This window comes from Microcaecilia unicolor, chromosome 1 (genome assembly GCF_901765095.1).
Source record: "Microcaecilia unicolor chromosome 1, aMicUni1.1, whole genome shotgun sequence".
In the NCBI taxonomy this organism is placed as follows: Eukaryota; Metazoa; Chordata; class Amphibia; order Gymnophiona; family Siphonopidae; genus Microcaecilia; species Microcaecilia unicolor.
The window spans coordinates 739,041,442-739,061,624 of record NC_044031.1 but is presented as its reverse complement, the minus strand read 5'-3'; the positions used below and the strand labels follow the sequence as shown (position 1 = coordinate 739,061,624).

Genomic DNA, 20,183 nt, shown 5'->3' with positions numbered 1-20,183 from the left:
TGGACATTATTTAACCTTCCCTCCCTTCGACCCCCATTATTTCTGAATCAAATGCACTTTTATTCAACCACAATATCACCTTGTATATTTTTTTCTCTACCGGTCTTGGCAAACGCCTTACGTTACCACGTAAGCCACATAGACCCTGCAAATAGGTGGGAAAATGTGGGATACAAATGTAACAAATAATAATAATAAATGACATTATTTTATAACATAGCACCTAAATCCTGGGAAAGCCCCTGACCTGCAATGCCCCTCCCATGGTCACGTCCCCTTTGGAGCTGTATGCCATTTTATAGAGTAGGGTGTACAGCAAATCCCCACAGAATTCCAAATGAGTGCCAAATTAACACCAATTATTACCCTATTAACTTCTCATTAACTAATTAGTTTGCATGCGGATCTGAGTTCTGCACCCTAATTTCCGTGCCCAACTTTGGGCGATCTGTACAGAATCTGGCAGAAAGTGTAATGACCAGTTCAAACAGAAGAAAAGATGGTCTAAAATAATCAGGGCACCCTATAATATGAAAGTACGTGAGCCTTTTTTATAAACCTGTCCTGTTGATCTGATCTCGAACCTTTGAACGTAAAAGCTCTTCCAGGATTTAGTAGGAGTGGGCCCTGAACAATTTTTCGTTTGATTTTGCTTCTTTTGTTGTTTTTAAGTACATTTCAGGAGTAATTTCATAAATGGGGGCCCCTTGTGAAATGTCAAAAAAGCACAGGTTTTAATAAAAACAGCAAACAGGCTTATTTTCAAAAGGGATCGCCAGCCATCTTCCGACACAAATCAGGAGATCGCCGGCGATCTCTCAATCCCGGCCAAATCGGTATTATCGAAAGCCGATTTTGGCCGGCCCCAATTGCTTTTTCGTTGCAGCGACGGCCAACCTTCAAGTGAGCGTGTTCGTAGGGTAGCGAAGGCGGGAAGGGGGCGGGCCGGGGATACGAGATGGCCGGCTTCCCCTTATTATGAAAAAAAAAAGGCCGGCTCAAACGAGCATTTCGCCGGCCGGACTTGGTCCATGTATTTTTAGGACCAAGTCCCAAAAAAGAGCCCCAACTGACCAGATGACCACCGGAGGGAATCGGGGATCATCTCCCCTTACTCCCCAAGTGGTCACCAACCCCCTCCCACACACACACAAAAAAAAATTAAAACATTTTTTGCCAGCCTGTATGCCAGCCTCAAATGTCATACCCAGCTCCCTGACAGCAGTATGCAGGTCCCTGGAGCAGTTTTTATTGGGTGCACTGCACTTCAGGCAGGTGGACCCAGGCCCATCCCCCCCTACCTGTTCCACTTGTGGTGGTTAATGTTGAGCCCTCCAAAAAACCCCAAAACCCACTGTACCCACATGTAGGTGCCCCCCTTCATCCCTTAGGGCTATGGTAATGGTGTAGACATGTGGGCAATGGGTTTTGGGGGGGGATTTGGGGGGATTTGGGGGGATTTGGGGGGCTCAGCACACAAGGGAAGGGTGTTATGCACCTGGAAGCTAATTTTTTAAGTGCCCCCTAGGGTGCCCGGTTGGTGTCCTGGCATGTCAGGGGGGCCAGAGCACTACAAATGCTGGCTCCTCCCACGGCCAAATGCCTTGCATTTCGCCAGGTTTGAGATGGCCGGGTCCGGTTTCCATTATGGCTGAAAATCGGAGCCGGCCATCTCATCTAAAACCGGTGATCTGCCAGCGATCCTGTTTCAAACCTGGGGAGTGATTTGGCCAGCGCCAAGCGTATTTCGAAAATACGCTTGGCTCCACCCACTGGCCGGCCATCAATTTGGCCGGCGCCGTTCGATTATGCCCCTCAAAGGCACCTATACGCCTTTACGAAATAGGCTTCGACATTAACTCCCAAGTAGTGAATACTTTCTAAAGCACAAATTTTCATCTGCTCTGAAGACGGTGTAAACATATGTGTGTCCTGTACTCTATGTATGTATTTGAGTATTTTATTTAGAAAAAACCGTGTATATTGCAACTCTTCACTGCTCTGCCCAAAGTATACACAATTTTGTATGTGTGTAATGGGCAGTGCAATTTCACATGTTTATACATGGACATTGCTTCATAAAATTGCACCTTTTGGGTCTCATTTCTTTTATTTCATTTATTAAAACAACAAATTTTAAAAATCCTACTTAAAAATTCAGGGGCCCTTTTACTAAGCCGTGTAGGCCCCTACGCATGCCCAACGCTTGCCAAATTGGAGTTACTGCCCGGTTACCGCATGGCCCTTGCGGTGATTTCAATTTTGGCGCGCGTCCGCTACGCCCGTCTGGAAAATATTTTTTTATTTTCTGACACGCAGCAGCTACGCGCGTCAAGTGGAATTTGACGCGCGTAGACCATTACCGCCTGGTTACCGCATGAGACCCAAAATGGACGCACGGCAATTTTCATTTTGCCGCGCATCCATTTTTGCAAAAAAAGGGCATTTTTTGTAGGTGCGCTAAAACATAATTCTGTGTGTGCCCAAAACATGCATCTACACTACTGCAGGCCATTTCTCAGCACACCTTAGTAAAAGGAACCCATAGTTCTGAGCACCGCTCCTTCCTCTGCCTCCAATACTTTAAAACAAGCTCATCTTGATCTTTTCCACAGTTCTCCGCCCACCACAGCACTTCTTACCTCATCTGTGGATCTGCAAGAACAGAAGTGCCATATTTCCAAAGGGATTTGTTTTCTTTATTTTCCATAATACGTATTTTCTGTACCCTTATTTTACTTTGATTAAAAAACCTGAAATGTTTCAAACACCCATAAACATTTGCATCTGTTTGAAAAAATATTTGTGACAATTATTTTGATCTTTTCTTCTCTTTTTTTATTTCGTACAGTAAGTCCTTCAGCAGTTCCTCCTGTGAGTATACACCCAGACATCATAAGTGGAGAGTCACCTGTTCTGGAAAGTGGATTGCCTTCTGGGGAATCATCAGTCAGTGGAGAACCATCTGGGGAGGTTTCTGGAGATACAAGTGAAGAGCCAAAAATCAGTGGTGATTTTTCTGGAATACACCAAATCAGTGGAGAAACATCAGGGATTGAAGAAAGTGGAATACCATCAGGGGTGGACATAATTTCTGGAGAGCAGAGTGGTGATGGCATTCCTTCTGGAGAAGTGTCTGGTGAATGTGTACAAAGTGGAAGACCATCCGTTGAAATGGACATAAGTGGATTGTCTTCTTGTATCCTTGAAGGCAGTGGTTTGCCATCTGCAGAAAAAGATATATCAGGGGATATATCTGGAATTTCGGGTTTGGGAGAATTCCCTTCTGTAGAAATAGAATTTAGTGGCGCTCCAGACATCAGTGGGTTGTCTTCTGGAATTTCTGAAGTTAGTGGAGAGACTTCTGGACTTGAGTTCTTTAGTGGCCTGTCATCTGGATATGATGATCTTAGTGGATTGTCATCTGGCATTCCACCTATAACACATGTAGATACTACCTGGGAGGAAGGTATCACACCAACAAAAGCAAAAGAACAGGAAGGTAAGGGAATAATTGATATTAGTGGTGCCGAAGAAACATCTGGATTAACATCTGGTGAAGTGGAAGTCAGTGGGCTATTTTCAGGATTTGAAATGAGTGGAAAACCATCTGGATTACCTCATATCAGTGAAGAGTCTTCTGGAGTATTTGATCTTAGTGGAGAACCATCTGGAGTATTTGATATTAGTGGTGTTTCATCTGGTATACATGACTTTAGTGGGTTACCATCAGGAACAAGTGACATTAGTGGAGAAGTTTTTGGAAAAATTAACATCAGTGGAAAATCATCTGGAATAGATTTCAGTGGAGAGCATTCTGGAATCACTGAAATTAGTGGAGAACCTTCTGGGGTAATAGACATCAGTGGATTGCATTCTGGAGTCATCTTTGAAAGTGGTGAGTCTTCTGACATCACTTTTCTGAATATTAGTCTGCTAGAAGTTACACCACCTTTTGGTAAAGAAGAAGAAGGCAAGGGCTCTTTGGAATTTAGTGGCTTGCTTTCTGGGGAAGGAGATATCTCTGGAACAGCATCTGGAATTGATATCAGTGGTCAAAGTTCAGGCCATATTGATACTAGTGACATTAGCGCTGAAATTTCAGAAACAAGTGGCCTCCCCAGTGGAACAGTTGACATTAATGGACTCACTAGTGGAGTACTTGACTTCAGTGGAGAACATTCAGGAGTTGAATATATTAGTGGCTTGTCATCAAGAATTTATGATGCTAGTGGCCTCACATCTGCCATTCCTACTATTTCTCTCTTGGATTCCATCTTGGAAGAAATTCACACACAGACTTCCGTTCCACAGGAAGCAGGTGAAGGACCATTTGGAGTATTAGAAATCAGTGGACTTCCTTCGGGGGAAACTGAAGCTTCTGGAGAGTTGTCTGGAGTTACGAATATTAGTGGGCTGTCATCAGGCATCTTTGACATCAGTGGAGAGTCTTCTGGTATTCCAGAGGCTAGTGGGGAGATTTCTGGAGTCATTGATATAAGTGGAGAATCCTCAGTACTATCAGGAATTAGTGGAGAGACATCTGGACGCCAAGATGTTACCTTACTAACTTCAGAATTAATAGAGACTGTGACATATGCAAGCATTTCACAGGAGCTGGGTGGCATGACCTTCACGAGTGGTGAATCCTCTGCTTCTGGAATGATTAATGGTGAAACCTCTTCAGTTCATGAGATCAGTGGAGATCCATCTGGCATCCCATTTATTAGTGGAGAATCTTCTAGAGTGCCTGAAGGTAGCACAGACATCGGTGGTGACATTTCAGGAACCCCAGATTTACGTATCACAGAGGCTTCAGGTGAAGCTACCCTACCAGATGTTGTTATCAATGGCAGAATTCCAGAAGCTGAATTAACACATTATACTAGTGAACCCCAAGAGGCAAAACTAGAGATAGAATCATCTGCATTAGAAGTGCCTGATAAGAGCATTACTCTGGATATTCCAACACCCACTGTGACAACCATCCCACTTCAAGTTCCCCCCAAAACACCAGAAGTAGAAGGTATAGTCAAATCTCTTTGTAAAACCTGTTAATATTCAAATTGTTGCTAATGTTATACATCCATGACTCACTAATTAGGAGAGAGTATTTTGTGTACTGCAACTGGGAATCTACAAAGCACGGCAAGTTTTAAAGTTACAATGAGTTAAGTCATATTTTTCTACCCCTATATTAAAAAAGACAGATAACTCAGAGTAGTCACAAACCTTTCAACTTTACTTTAGAAGGTAACTCACCTCCCAATGGTGACAACATTTTTTAAAGGCTTTATTTATTCAAAATATTTTAGATCACCTTTCTGAACTTAGCAGAATGCCCAAAGTGGTGTATATGTTATAATCTCTCTCTCTCTCTCTCTCTCTCTCTCTCTCTCTCTCTTGAGAGAGAGAGAGACTATATAAATAAACATAGCATTAAAATTACAAAATGTAAAACATATGGACACCCAATTAATGATAAGTATCAATAATTGGCCTTAACGGACACTATTGGCAATAGTTGTGCATCTGTCTTATGCCACTATTCTATGTCAAGTGCCTAATTTCTATAGCACACAACTGCAAAGGGGGCGTGGACCCAGGAAGGGCATGGGTGGGTCTGGAGCGTGCCAAACAACTGAAGGACTCCTTTCCAAAACTCTCTCAAAGTGATTCAGGTGGGCAGGAGAGGCTCCTGTCCTCTTAAATAGCCTGTTGCCGCCTATCCCCAAATATTCAGCGGCACTAAACCAGGCTGTCCTAAATTAACCCGCTTACCTATGGGGGCCCTGGCACAGAATATCGGCCAGAACCTGCATAAGTATTTTTGCCCCTAAAATCCCCTCCAAACCCCTTCCGGGCCTCCTAAAGAGCCCCTCCCTCCTCCCCCTCCCCCTGGAACAAGCTCCACCCCCACCCTGAATATCCCCAATGTCTAGGTAGGTTCCCTGGGCCTATCTGATGACCGTGGTGGTCTGTGGGGGTCGTTGGTGGCAGGAGTGAAGCCCCCCCCCCTGCCATGAAAGGTGGTGGCAGGCTTTTGCAAATGATTCATATCTGCCTCAGGAGTCATGGTGCATATATTTGGCAATCACATTTGTCCTTGGTAATGAACATTAAAAAGACAGTTGGTGGGAAAAAGCAAATGATGAGTAGCAGGTAAAATGCTGCTGTTTTGCTTTTTTTCTTCCAACAGTCTTTATAAAGACCAGCTTATGTTCAGTCCACTAGACGCATTACCAAGGACAAATGTGATTGCCAAATATATGTACCAAGACTCCTGAGGCAGGCACGAATGTGCCGAAACATGGTACCATGTCGAGTCAGCTTAAATAAACACCTATAACTTTTGTTTGGCGTCCTGAGTCTGTTTTTGAAGAGCCCGATCCAGTTCCCACTCCTTGTTTTTCAATTCACATATATAACATTACAGCAGTCCCAAGAGACTTAGCAGCAAAGCCTGCACAATTAGACAAAATTGCGCTTCCTCAAATTAATTGTGGATATAGCGAAGTTTATGCATAAGTACCAATGCGCTTTGAACCTTCACAGTGACTTGTGGTTGTAATAAAAGAGTAGAATCCAAATTTTTTTTACAGTAGAAGAAAATTGGTAGTCTTTTTGATTTAATACTAGACTCATTAATACCGGGGGAGTTGTTAGCAAATTAAAATCTTGTCTTCTCTGTGTTTAATTTTAATTTATGCACGTACATCCAGCATTCTATAGTATTAATAAATTTATGAATCATAGCACTTTCCAAAAAGACAGAGGACGGAACAGGGATAAGAACTGTGATGTCATCATCATAGCTATAAAATGAAAACCCCTTGCTTCTCCAGTTCTGAGCCTAAGGAGTGCATGTATACATTAAATACGAGTGGGGATAAGGGAGGAACCTTCTGAAACCCCACAGGGATTCCTCCACCCATCCGACAGACAGGTCTTCAATTTAACCCTGTATGAATGCAGTTTCAAAAAACCCCAAAACCAATTGCATACATGACCCGAAATCCCAATATTGTCCAGAATTTGCAAAAGAATGTCAAGGTCCACTAAGTGAACATCAACCAGAAGAAAGTGAGGCGAATGGAGGATTCCAAAACAAAGGAACTTTATCGTAATAGTCGTATGAAGAGACCCGGCAGCCATGTTTCAACATATAGGTCTGCCTCAGGGAGCAAAGAACCAATTCTAAGTCACAACATAGATGAAATTGTAAAGTCAGTACCTTTTTACCCTCACTAATCAATAAGCGAATATTATCCATCAAAGAGCCCACTATAATTTCCGTGCTGAAATGTGATTGAGAAGTGTGCAACATATTATAACAATCCTGGTATTCAGTTAACTGACAAGCCACTATACCCTCCATTAGCTTAGTAAAAAGGGGGAATAAATGCAACAGGTCTATAATTTGACAGAAGCTCGTTATTTTCTTTATTGTTCTTCACAAATCCGGTGGAAATAAACCTAAGGGTAGCATTGCTTCTAGCCAACCATAAAGTTGGCATCTGCCTGCAAGCCCAAAAGGAAGTAGGCACCTGCTTTCCTTTAGAGAATAGTCTCCTAATAGACACCTCTTTATAGAATTGCCCTTATTTTGCCCAACATTTATTTTCCTGATAATCTTTTTTTTAATGTGCTTTTGGAGCATTTGTTTGATGTTTCACACTTAGGGGGTCTTGTAGTAAATATTAGCTCAAGGTATCTGCAGCAGGGCCCATTTTATTCATATTAACATAATATTAGCCATACTGTGTCAGACCAATGGTCCATCTTGCCCAGTATCCTGTTTTCCAAACAGTGGCCAAGCCAGGTCACAAGAACCTGGCAGAAACCCAAATCATGACAACATTCCATGTAGAACCCCAAAGAATAGCAAGATTCTGGAATCCTAAAGAGTGACAAGATTCCATGTAGAACCCTAAAGAACCGCAAGACTCTGGAATCATAAAGAGTGACAAGATTCCATGCAGAATCCCAAAGAGTGGCAACATTCCATGTAGAACCCCAAAGAATAGCAAGATTCTGGAATCCTAAAGAGTGACAAGATTCCATGCAGAATCTCAAAGAGTAGCAACATTCCATGCTACAAATCCCAGGGCTCTGCTGCAAATAACTCGAGATCAAGTTTAGTAAACGACCCCCTTAAAGAATTAGCAAACATGCAGTCCTACAGGTCTCTTAGACAAGGTTGTGTTTCTGTGATGTTTTCCAGAAATTGCAAGAAAATGCACCACTGAACTGCAATGTGCAATTGGTTCAAGCAAACTGACTTGCTATTTATCATACTTTTTTTTCTGCTTCACCTATCGCTATGACTCTATAAAACAGTGACTACTATCCAGGACAGGACCTAAAGTATGGCACCCACAGGCAACTGGACCTCTTTTCTCATTGCCCCCTCCCCCCAAACACACACACCCAACACCATCACCTCTGCTTCAGTCTTAAAGAATTGGTCACGTAGTAGGAGACTTGTTCTGCAATGCCTTTGTCATGCAAAAAATGATCATACCTCTCTATCATAAAGCATATGGGGACAGACATAAGGCTCTCAGGGGCCCTTTTACCAAACTGTGGGAAAAAGAGCCCAGCACTGGTGGGAGGGGCCATTTTTCCTGCATGCCAGAACCCTTTTTACTGCAGCAGGTAAAAAAGCCCCCAGCACACATGGCCATGCAGTAAGAGAACACTTACTGCATGGCCATGTGACGGGGAGTACTTACCGCCACCTGTTGAGGTGAGGATAAGGGCTCCCACGTTAACCCGGTGGTAAACGGGCATCGTGCAGTGATGCCCATTTATCGCCGGGTTACCGCCACACGTTGGGCCAGCGGTAGTACCGAAAGAGCGAGGGGTAAGGCTGCATTGGGCTTGCCACCGCTCTGTAAAAGGGTCCCTCAATATGTATGCTTTGGAAGGAAGACAGCAGAGAGGGGATATGATAGAGACACTTAAATACCCCTGTGGCATTAATGAACATGAGTTGAGCTTGTTTCAAATGAAGGAAAACTCTGGAATGAGGGGGCATAGGATGAAGTTAAGAGGTTATAGGCTCAGGAGTAAATACGTTTTCATGGAAAGGGTGGTGGATGAGTGGAATCGCTTCCTGGTGGAGGTGGTGGAAAGGAGGAGATAGTGGTTGCTGTGGATGGGCAGACCAGTGGCGTAGCCACAGGTGGGCCTCCATTTAGGGCTCAGGCCCACCCAACAGTAGCACACGTTTAGTGGTAGCTGGTGGGGATCCCAAGCTCGGCCAGCTGATGGTAACGAAAACGCTACTCTCCATGATACTGGCACCTGCACATGCTCAGTTTTCAGCGCATACCTGCTGCAGACTGCCAAGGTGGAAAGAAGTGTTTTCCCGCCAGCTGAGATATTTTTTTGGTGGTGGTTGGGGGGGGGGGGGGGGGAGAACACTTGGTGCCCACCCACTTCTTGCCTAGGCCCACCCAAAGTCTGTTGTCTGGCTACGCCCCTGGGGCAGACTAGATGGGTCATTTGGCTCTTATCTGCTGTCATGTTTCTCTGTTTATCTCTACACAGATACAAAGTAATAGCTTTTGGATTCTACTTTTTGTTTATAGGCCCTGTGGACCTCCTTTACCTCCTTCCGCATGGGTTTCCTGTTATGATTATTATGTCATTGTTTTTATTTAAAAAAAACATTTATATCCTGCATTGTCCAAAGGTTACAATGCTGCATATATGATATAGCATAAGGCATAAAACATGTTCGGGTCGATATTCAAAGCAATTTAACCAGCCAGAAACAGCTTCTGGCCAGTAAAATGACCTGTTCGGGGCTAACCGCTAATGCAGCACGTCAGTCAGGACTCACAGCACAGATCAGCGAACGCGCCAGAGACTGTCGCTGAAGAAAACTAAGGCTGGCGGGAGAGGGTTGTCGTCGGCGACAGCGGGAGGGGAGATCGAAAGCGCCGGGGGGGGGGGGGGTCGAAAGTAGAGGGGGCCAGGGCTAAATCTGTGGAGGCCCATGCCCCCGTGGCCCCACCTAGCTACACCCCTGGTGAACAGTAATTGTGCAGTCTTTTTGTTATATATTTGGGGGGAGGGTATAGTATGGGTAGGGAATGGACATGGAAGCATTATTCAGCTAACGCACTCTGAGGTCCTTTAACTAAGCTGTAGTAAAAGGGGTCTGCGCGGGCATCACTGCGTGTTTTTGACGTGCACTGAGGACCTCTTTTACCACTGCGGGTAAAAGGCTGTATTTTTTTCTGGAAAAGAAATGGCAGTGCCACCATTTCCAGGGGGGGGGGGGGGGGTAGCAGTTGCCACCACCCATTGAGGTGGCGATAAGAGCTCCCGCTGTAAGTCAGAGGTAATCAGACAGCGATTACCTCCGGGTAAGCACTGGTGCTACAAAAATAGAAAATATTTTTGTAGCACCAGAAATGTTGCACACTGAAGTTGGAAACTACCGCCGGGCTACCGGTGGTAGTTCCGGATTGGCGTGTGGCAAGCCTGTTGTCACACGCTAACCCTTCAGTAAAACAACCCCTCTGGGACAGAGAAATATCCAGTGCACCTGAATGTAACTCACCTTGAGCTACTACTGAAAAAGGTGTGAGCAAAAAATCTAAATAAATAAATAACTAGATAACATGAATTTAACATGGGAGCACTTAGGGCTGGATTTTATAAATCATCAAAAACCCACACAGTGAAGAATGACTAGTCCAGAGGGAAAAGATCTCATACACTTGTGGCAATCTATAAGAATTTCTTATGCACACACTGCAAAAAGTAATCATCGATCAACACCCCCCCCCCCCCCCCCCCCACAAAAAAAAAAATATTTTTCAGTGTTTTTTTTCTTTTTGCACTATAAAATATATATATATATACATACATACATTATTCAGGCATGAAATGTGCACTGCCGTTCAACAACGCGCTTAAATTTGAAAATGAAAAACTTATCTTAGAAGCGTTGCCCAGTTCATGTGAAGAGTGATTACATAGGTGGAGGGGCATAATCGAACGTTGCCGGCGAAATAGATCGCCAGTGATCTATTATGGCGGCGGTGCAACAGCTGGCCGGAACCGTATTATCGAAAAAGATGGCCGGCCATCTTTTTTTCGATAATACAGTTTAGCCGGGTTTGAGATGGCCGGTTTTGTTTTTCAGCGATAATGGAAAAAAATGTCAGTCATCTCAAACCCGGCAAAATCCAAGGCATTTGGTCGTGGGAGGAGCCAGCATTTGTAATGCACTGGTCCCCCTCACATGCCAGGGCACCCTAGGGGGCACTTTTAAAAATGTTTAAAACATACAAAAAAGCTCCCAGGTGCATAGCTTCCTTACCTTGGGTGCTGAGCCCCCCCCAAATCCCCCCCCAAACCCACTCCCCACACCTCTAATCCATTACCATAGCTCTTATGGGTGAAGGGGGGCACTTACAAGTGGGTACAGTGGGTGTTGGGGGGGTTTGGAGGGCTCAACACTTAGCACCATAAGTGTAACAGGTAGGGGGGGGGGCAGATGGACCTGGGTCTGCCTGCCTGAAGTGCACTGCACCCATTAAAAACTGCTCCAGGGACTTGCATACTGCTGTCAGGGAGCTGGGTATGACATTTGAGGCTGGCATACAGGCTGGCAAAAAAAGCGCTTTATTTTTATTTTTTTCGTGTGGGAGGGGGTTGGTGACCACTGGGAGGCTACGGGGAGGCCATCCTCCATTCCCTCCAGTGGTCATCTGGTCAGTTGGGGCACCTTTTTGAGGCTTGGTCGTGAAAATAAAAGGACCAAGTAAAGCCGGCGAAATACCGCTTAACACTGCTTTTTTTTCCATTATCCGCGAAAGCTGGCCATCTGGAAGCCACGCCCATGCCCGCCCCTGTCCCGCCTTCGCTTCGCTGGTGACACGCCCCTTTGAACTTTCGCCGGCAAGGCAACGGGAAAGCGGCAATGCTGTCAAAAAAGCAGCTTTCGATTATACCGATTTTGCAGCTTTTCCAAGATCGCCGGCCATCTCCCGATTTATGTCGGAAGATGGCCGACGATCACTTTAGAAAATGAGCTGGATAGTAACATAGTAGATGACAGCAGAAAAAGACCTGCACGGTCCATCTAGTGTGCCCAACAAGATAAACTCATATGTTCTACTTCTTGTGTATACCTTACCTTGATTTGTATCTGCCATTTTCAGGGCACAGACCGTAGAAGTCTTGCCCAGCACTAGCCCCGCCTCCCAATCACCAGCCCCGCCTCCAAATCTCAGCTAAGCTTCTGAGGATCCATTCCTTCTGAACAGGATTCCTTTATGTTTATCCCACGCATGCTTGAATTCCGCTACCGTTACACCCCAGCTTATAGATTTGACATGTGTGCGGTCCCAACGGTCCCGTTTCGCTTCGCTTCTTCAGGAAACCACACTGATGACCATTAGGGTTTTCAGCTCGCTGGAGGGTAGACTTCCCACTGCCCCACTTCCCCCTGAACTAGTCATTCTTCACTGTGTGGGGTTTTGATGATTATCTGCTGTTGAGTTCAGTGAAGTTGATCTGTGTTGTGGTTTATACAGACTGGTTTCTGTAAATCACATTCAAAAATGGATGCTGGAAAAGATCAGCACTTTGCCCCTTATAGAATCATTCTTAGTGCCGATTGCCACGCCTAAACTTTAAGTGTCAGACTTCCGCCTGCTGAAACTAGGTGCCCAGGATGGGCGCTGACCCAGCATTCTGTAATTATGAGGCCCTTTTACTAAGACACACCGAAAAATAGCCTGCATTGGTGTAGGCGTGTGTATCAGACGCCCACAGGTCCATTTTTTTCAGCGCGCCTGCAAAAAAAGACCTTTTTGTGGCCGAAAATAGGCGCGCGGCAAAATTAAAATGAGCGTGCATCAATTTTGGGCCTGAGACCTTACCACCACCCATTGACTTAGCAGTAAGGTCTCATTCATTAACCAGGTGATAATCGTCAGAATGCATACACTGCCGATTACCACCCAGTTAGAAAATATTTTCTGCCGCGTGTTTTGGATGCACATCAATAGAAATCAAACAAAATAAAACATGGAAAAGAAAATAAGATGATACCTTTTTTTATTGGACATAACTTAATACATTTCTTGATTAGCTTTCGAAAGTTGCCCTTCTTCGTCAGATCGGAAATAAGCAAATGATCTGAGGAAGAAGGGCAACCTTCGAAAGCTAATCAAGAAATGTATTAAGTTATGTCCAATAAAAAAGGTATCATCTTATTTTCTTTTCCATGTTTTATTTTGTTTGATGTCAGCTTCAGAAATATTGATAACCTTTAAGAGTGGACTAACACGGCTACCACACCTCTCTACTTAGGATGCACATGAAAAATAGAATTACCGCCCAGGGCACGCGGTAGCCGGGCGGTAGCTCTAATTTGACCCGCCTACGTGCCTTAGTAAAAGGGCCCCTATACGCGCAAATTTTTGGAATACCCCTGACATGCCCATGGCCACGCCCTCTTTTGTGATACACCCAATCATGTTAGAAGACAACTAATATAATAATTCGCACCTCCAATGTTCTGAAGCTGACTCCGTGGCAGTGTGGCAGTGAAGCCGTGTAGTGTTCGTAGGGTTGGTAATCGCCCCGCCCTCGAGGGAACTCTGTATAGTTGCCAGGGAAACAAACGCGACGTCAGAAGGAGAAGGGACCAACCACAGGCAATCGCAATTGCTATCAGTGCCCCGCTCTCCGAGGGCAGGGAAAGCTGTATGGTAACGCGACGTCAGAAGGAGAAGGGACCAACCACAGGCAATCGCAATTGCTGTCAGTGCCCCGCTCTCCGAGGGCAGGGAAGGCTGTATGGTAACGCGACGTCAGAAGGAGAAGGGACCAACCACAGGCAATCGCACTCACTCTCACTGCCCTGCCCTCAGAGGGAAGGGAAGGCTGCATAGTAACGCCACGACCAGAGAACAGAGGACCACAGTGGCGGGAAGCACACAAACCGCCTGACAGGACTCTCACTTTCAAGAAAGTTGAACTCCGAGGTACGGACAGTGCAGTACAAATGCTGGCCCCTACCATGACCAAATGCCTTGGATTTGGCCGGGTTTCAGATGGCCGGCATCGGTTTCCATTATCGGCGAAAACAGATGCTGGCCATCTCAAATCTGGCCATCTCTGATATTTGCAGGCCCCAACCGTATTCCCACGACCAAATGTCTTGGATTTGGCCAGGTTTGAGATTGCCGGCATCGGTTTCCATTATCGGCGAAAACCGATGCCGGCCATCTCAAACCAGGCCATCTCTGACATTTGGCCGGCCCCAACAATATTATTGAAACGAAAGATGGCCAACCATCTTTTTCGATAATACGGTTCGGGACCGCTCTTTGCGGCGCCGGCCATATAGATGGCCGCCCATATAGATGGCCGGCACCGTTCGATTATGCCCCTTCACATGTGTCTCTCTCTTCCACTCCCTGAAAATGAACTCCAAGGTACAGACATCAAAGGAGGAGGCAAGTGGAGAGCCCTTAAAAACATTAATGGCAGAAGGTGATTACCTTGCTAGCGCCCATTTCATTTCAATGAGAAACGGGCTTTTTTTACTAGTTTATATATAAAACATACAAAAGAAAAGTATGTAATAGGAAACAATTTTAAATGTATATTAAGTATGCTTATGAGATGTTATGTGGGCACTTTAGGCCAGATACAAACTGAGAGAGAGAGACAGAGAGGCAACAACTTCAGCCTGGATGTACACCCTGAGGATTAAGCCATTCTTTCAATTCATTCAGATAATCTGCTAAGCATTACAACATTAGAAGAATGTCAAATGGCAATTACTACACATGAAATTGTCTTATGTCATTATTTTGTGACTCACTCCAATGTTCTTTGATCTATATTTTGCTCTACCTGTTTTCTTTCTCCAGGCTTTGTATTTAGGAGAGGTCAACCAGCTACCTAAGATCACCGAAACTTAAAATTGTTAACTTCTGTCCTTAATAAAATAAAAGGCACAGTTCCTTGCCTCTGCCATTGGAGCCGACTCTGTGGGTGCTGTGGGTGCTTGAGCACCCCCAATATTGAGAAAATTCCTTGTATGTATCCAGGGAGGGGTCATTTCCATTGGGCTTAGCACCCCCAATAATTTTGAAAAGTTGGCTCCTATGGCCTCTGCCCCTTGCTTCAGCTGCATTCTCAATTGCCACAGCGCGTTTCAAAGCTTAGTGGACGCTAAATGAAAAGGAGTATCTCTCTACTTGTTCAGTTGGTTTCCACCGTGAATTGGTATAACTAGTCGCTGCTGATGTTGCTCACTCAAACACATTGCACGTTGGGACTTTATTCATTTTGAAACTCAAACAAACAAAATTGGCCTGCTGAGCGCAAAAGAACTATACAGGGCCGGCCTTATCACAGAACAACTGTATTTTTGCATATTGCCCCTCTTTTCAATCTCTCATGATTTTTACAAATGCACCCCGCGGTGAGTCTCTGCAATGAGGTCGCACATCCCTCCACATCCCCACAAACTGCCCAAGAACTATATTTATAGACATTTTTTTAATTATGTATTTATAAGTTTCATTATTTACATTCATATTACATAAATGCATTGAAATAAAGATAAGATTACATAAAATACATTTACCCCTTTAACCAAGGTGAGGGAATTTAACTTCTAAATTTGTCCACATACTGAGACAAGATACAAGGAAATAGTCTTAAGGAACTTCTATAAGAAAACAATGAGAGAGAGGAGCACATAACACCTGCAAACGATTTTCAGCATTATTAACCTGTTGGAGTATTCATATTTATAGACATTTTAATGGAATATGCACAAAAGACCTCATTTATTAATGTTTTGTGCCATGTTGCTTCTGTGAAAAAAAAATGTACTGGATTTGCAAGTGAAAACTGGCAGCCCTTACGTGTATTTTGTCATTAAGGGTTCTAGTATCTCTGTTGAAAGGAGAGACTGACATTTTGAAGTCCAAAATAATTCATTACCCAACTGTTAAAATGGATTATTCTGAGTGAATCCAGACTACCCCAATTTGACTGCCCCTATCGGACCGACCGTTCACTTGTCTATTAGATTGTAAGCTCTTTGAGCAGGGACTGTCTCTCTTTGTTAAATTGTACAGCGCTGCATAACCCTAGTAGTGCTCTAGAAATGTTAAGTAGTAGTAGTAGTAGATTGTGATATGTTTTGTGGATAAGAACAAAAGAAAATAAGATACACCATGCTGAACCAAACCAAACCCCATTGAGCCCAGCATCCTGTCTTAACAGTGGCCAGATCCCAAAAAAGTAGATCTAATTCTCATAGTTCATTTCCAAGAATGAACAGTAGCGCTCCCAAATCTTCCTGGCTAATAACTTTTATGGACATTTCCTCCAGGAACTCATCAAAGCCTCTTTAATCCTACTTACTGGTCTCCTTTACCAATGGATGAACAAGAATTATCCAAAGTTCTTGTCTCGTTTAAGATCTGGACACCGTGTAGATGCTAAGTAGCCTGAAAACATGTACAAATCAACATCTTTGACTATTTCTTATACTGGTGACATAAGCTATATATACACAGTCTGCACAGAATCCAGAACATGAAACAAATCTAGGGATCAGTACCATATAAAACCTCAAGCCAGGTACAAATTGTGGCTGATGAAGGCTATGAAATCCACTTGTAGCTTAACTTATGCTAAAACGATGGTCAAAATGATCTTTCATCAACACTGAAAAATAGCCAAAAAATTATCCAATAATTGTGCCGGTAGAAATATGGCACAGTGGTTGCCTGGTCTAGAAGTCATGATGTTTTATTGTTTCTTGTAACTATGGCAACAAGACCTACATAATCCAAACTGCATTATGTTATGTGTATAACCTCTTTAAAATGTTTTATTTTTTTCTGAAAAATAGGCGGCAAGGTTAAAGCAATGCCCTAAAGAATGCCCTGATAGGATTGAAGTAAAAGAAGGCAGGAAAGATGAATGTGGTAAAAAAAAAAAAAAAAAGCACACACATAAGACTAAGTTAAGGAATGTGGTTTTATTCATTCCATAAGAACCCAGTCCCTTCTGGTATTGGCCTACACGCACCTCAGATTGCATGGCTCTGCCTCGATCAAGATTTATACATTCTACTGAGACTATCATGCCTAATATGATACAAAGAATGCATCACAAAATCCCAGCATATATACATGGCTGGTTTTCATGGTAACATACATTGCACCTTATATAATACCCCAAAAAATAAGGATTATAGATTAATTTTCTTTCTATAGATAGATAGATAGACAAATTGGTGGGAAAATGTGGGATACAAATGTTACAAATAAAATAATAATATACTTATACACATAACATGGTGAGGCAAAAAAAATTAACCCCTACACTTTTTTGCATTTTTCTCAGCAACCTCTTCGAATTTAAATGAGAAATTTTATGTACTTATTTAATCATTATACTTACGTATTACTACTAAACAGCATTTAATTATCTTAAGCTATGTTGACGTTACTGACATTTTAGTGCTGCTACCTAGCAATTTTTGCGCATTAAAAATGATCAAGCTAAAACACAGTAAAATAATGCCATTCAAACAATACAATTAACAAAATGTCAGAATTTTGCAGTCACTATGAATGCTCAAAATGTCAACTCCCGGCTTTAACATAGGCCTTCAGTCGCTTTGGGACGTTTGTAATAGCCTTGTCGATTAGTCCCTGTGACAGGCTGTCCCAGATCATCTGCAGCACTTCCTTGAGTTCAGCTTTGGGTGGAGCTTGTAATAGGCCTCCAGCATTGCTCCCCAGACATGGTAGCCCAAGGGGGTTAGGTCCAGAGAATTTGGAGCTTCCGGTTCTTGAGATGAGATGCAGACATTATCGCCTTTGCTCCGAAACCTTGTTCACGCAGTATCTGGATTCTCATTTTGTCTGCTACCAACACCTTGCTGTTCTGATCCAAAATTCTTTTAAAGAAATTATCTGTAAATTATCATATTATGAAATACAAATTATTCAGATTCAGATCATTATTTGCAAAAGTCTACATCACTGTGACATCACTAACAGTAAGCTGGTTCCTCGGGTTTGTTTGTTTTTTTTTTTAAATAATGGTAGTTTTACAATGCAAACATTTTTGAACACACGGAAATCATGAGTGGTCACGCTAAAAAGTCTATAACTTCACTATGTTTAAAGATAATCTCATTCTACTTGGCACATAAACATAGATAACAACAAATAAAGCTGTAAAATTTCACATTCAAATTCCCAGTGGTTGCTGAGAAAACAACAAAAACATTTATGGGCTTACTTTTTTTGCCTCACCCTGTAGATATAGATATATGTATATACTACTACTACTTATCATTTCTAAAGCGCTACTAGACGTACGCAGCGCTGTACACTTGAACATGAACAGACAGTCCCTGCTCGACAGAGCTTACAATCTAATTAGGACAGACAGACAGGACAAACAAGAGATAAGGGAATATTAAAGTGAGGATGATAAAATAAGGGTTCTGAACAAAGTGAATAAGGGTTAAGAGTTAAAAGCAGCATCAAAAAGGTGGGCTTTTAGCTTGGATTTGAAGACGGCCAGAGATGGAGCTTGACGTACCGGCTCAGGAAGTCTATTCCAGGCATATGGTGCAGCGAGATAAAAGGAACGGAGTCTGGAGTTAGCAGTGGAGGAGAAGGGTGCAGATAAGAGAGATTTACCCACTCATACATATATACATACAACATACATACATGCATACACACACTCATACATACATACATACAACCAGCAACAACAATGCAGCAACATTAATTTTTTTTAAAAAAACATAACAATTGGATTCTTCCAGAACAAGTAGTCACATGAGCACTCCTATTTCATCACATTCTCTGCCAGGAATCCTAACGGCAGACCCTTAATTTCTTGCAGACATTGATGAGTGCCTCTCAAGCCCCTGTCTGAATGGAGCTACCTGCATTGATGGCATCGACTCTTTCAAATGCTTATGCCTTCCCAGCTACGGAGGGGACCTCTGTGAGATCGGTACGACCAATCTGGCTTGAGCTAATTTTACTAACATCCTCATGTAAACAAAACCCACCTTGCTGAGCTTGTTTTACAAAGACCTTTTGCTGTGGAATATAAGGTTGAGATGCATAATCATTTGCCTATTATGCAACTAGCCTGAGCTAGTTTTGTCTTCTGAGTTCTCAAACATGTTTCAGTGTTTAGGAAAAAGCTGCAGTCTGCTATTTTCTCAGAGACCTGCCATCTTTGCAAACTTAACCTATTTTTTCTCATGAGTTATTAAAACTCATAGGAAAAAGAAAAGATTTGCTGGGAGAAAACGAAACTGTTATCATTGATGGACTATGGAAAAACTAATAATATCCCTTATTTTCTTGTGTTTCTTTCCATTCTTTTTGGTGCTCATTACAAAGAAGAAATGAAGCATCAAAGAGAATTTCCCAAATGCGTCTTGCTCCTCATGTGCTTTTTAACCACGTGCTCTTCAAACACAAGCCTTCCATCCAGTCCTACTAATGTGCATTGATCTGTGCTCTTCTAGCAAACAGGAAACACAGATCGTGCCATAAAATAGTCCACTACTAATGATAGCAAAAAAATGTATGTTTGTTTCTTCCAAGGACAAGTCATTCCTAACTCCTTTCTCAATGCCATATGTAGTCAACAAAAGCAAAATAACAAAATCCTTCTATTGGGCTTGTTGTGGGAAAAAATACCACACAATATTTTGAAGCCTCTTTAGTCCATGAGCATTCATTAGGGAAGTTGAGTTTAGGTTGTTCCATTCACCTTTGTAAAGAAATGAGACCTCTTAGGGGATGTACTTATCTCCAGTATGTCTTCTGCAACTGCTGGTTCAGTCTACAAAAATAGAGGTCTGAAATCAACTTGAAATCTGTAAGAGGAAAATAGGAGCTACCCCAGGGTCTGGCCTCCAAAATTCTGTAGTGGGGTGGAACCCTGCTGACTTGTATGCTCCTACACTCCTGAAAATTACATGTGTGTATAAAGGCTTGTGTAGATATATAAGGTACTCTACAGTGGATGAGGGTTCCTACTTTCTTTTCTGCATTCCTACGGAAGATAGCATTCACCTGTTGTTTCTGTTAGCTCTCCCCAGTGTTATATAACAGTTTTCTTCATTTTAT

General features: G+C 43.0%; 1 protein-coding gene across 2 annotated transcripts in view; it reads left to right on the top strand.

Annotated features, from left to right (window-relative positions):
- The window catches only part of ACAN (aggrecan), a 190,800-nt gene that overhangs the window by 119,532 nt on the left and 51,085 nt on the right, over positions 1–20,183 (top strand). Inside the window, exons 12-13 of one of the 2 annotated variants that reach the window (XM_030189701.1) lie at positions 2,852–5,026; positions 18,937–19,050. In XM_030189701.1, the coding sequence (XP_030045561.1) occupies positions 2,852–5,026; positions 18,937–19,050 (2,289 nt within the window). The remainder of the gene's footprint in view (positions 1–2,851; positions 5,027–18,936; positions 19,051–20,183) is intronic. The other variant, XM_030189702.1, reaches the window with a different exon arrangement.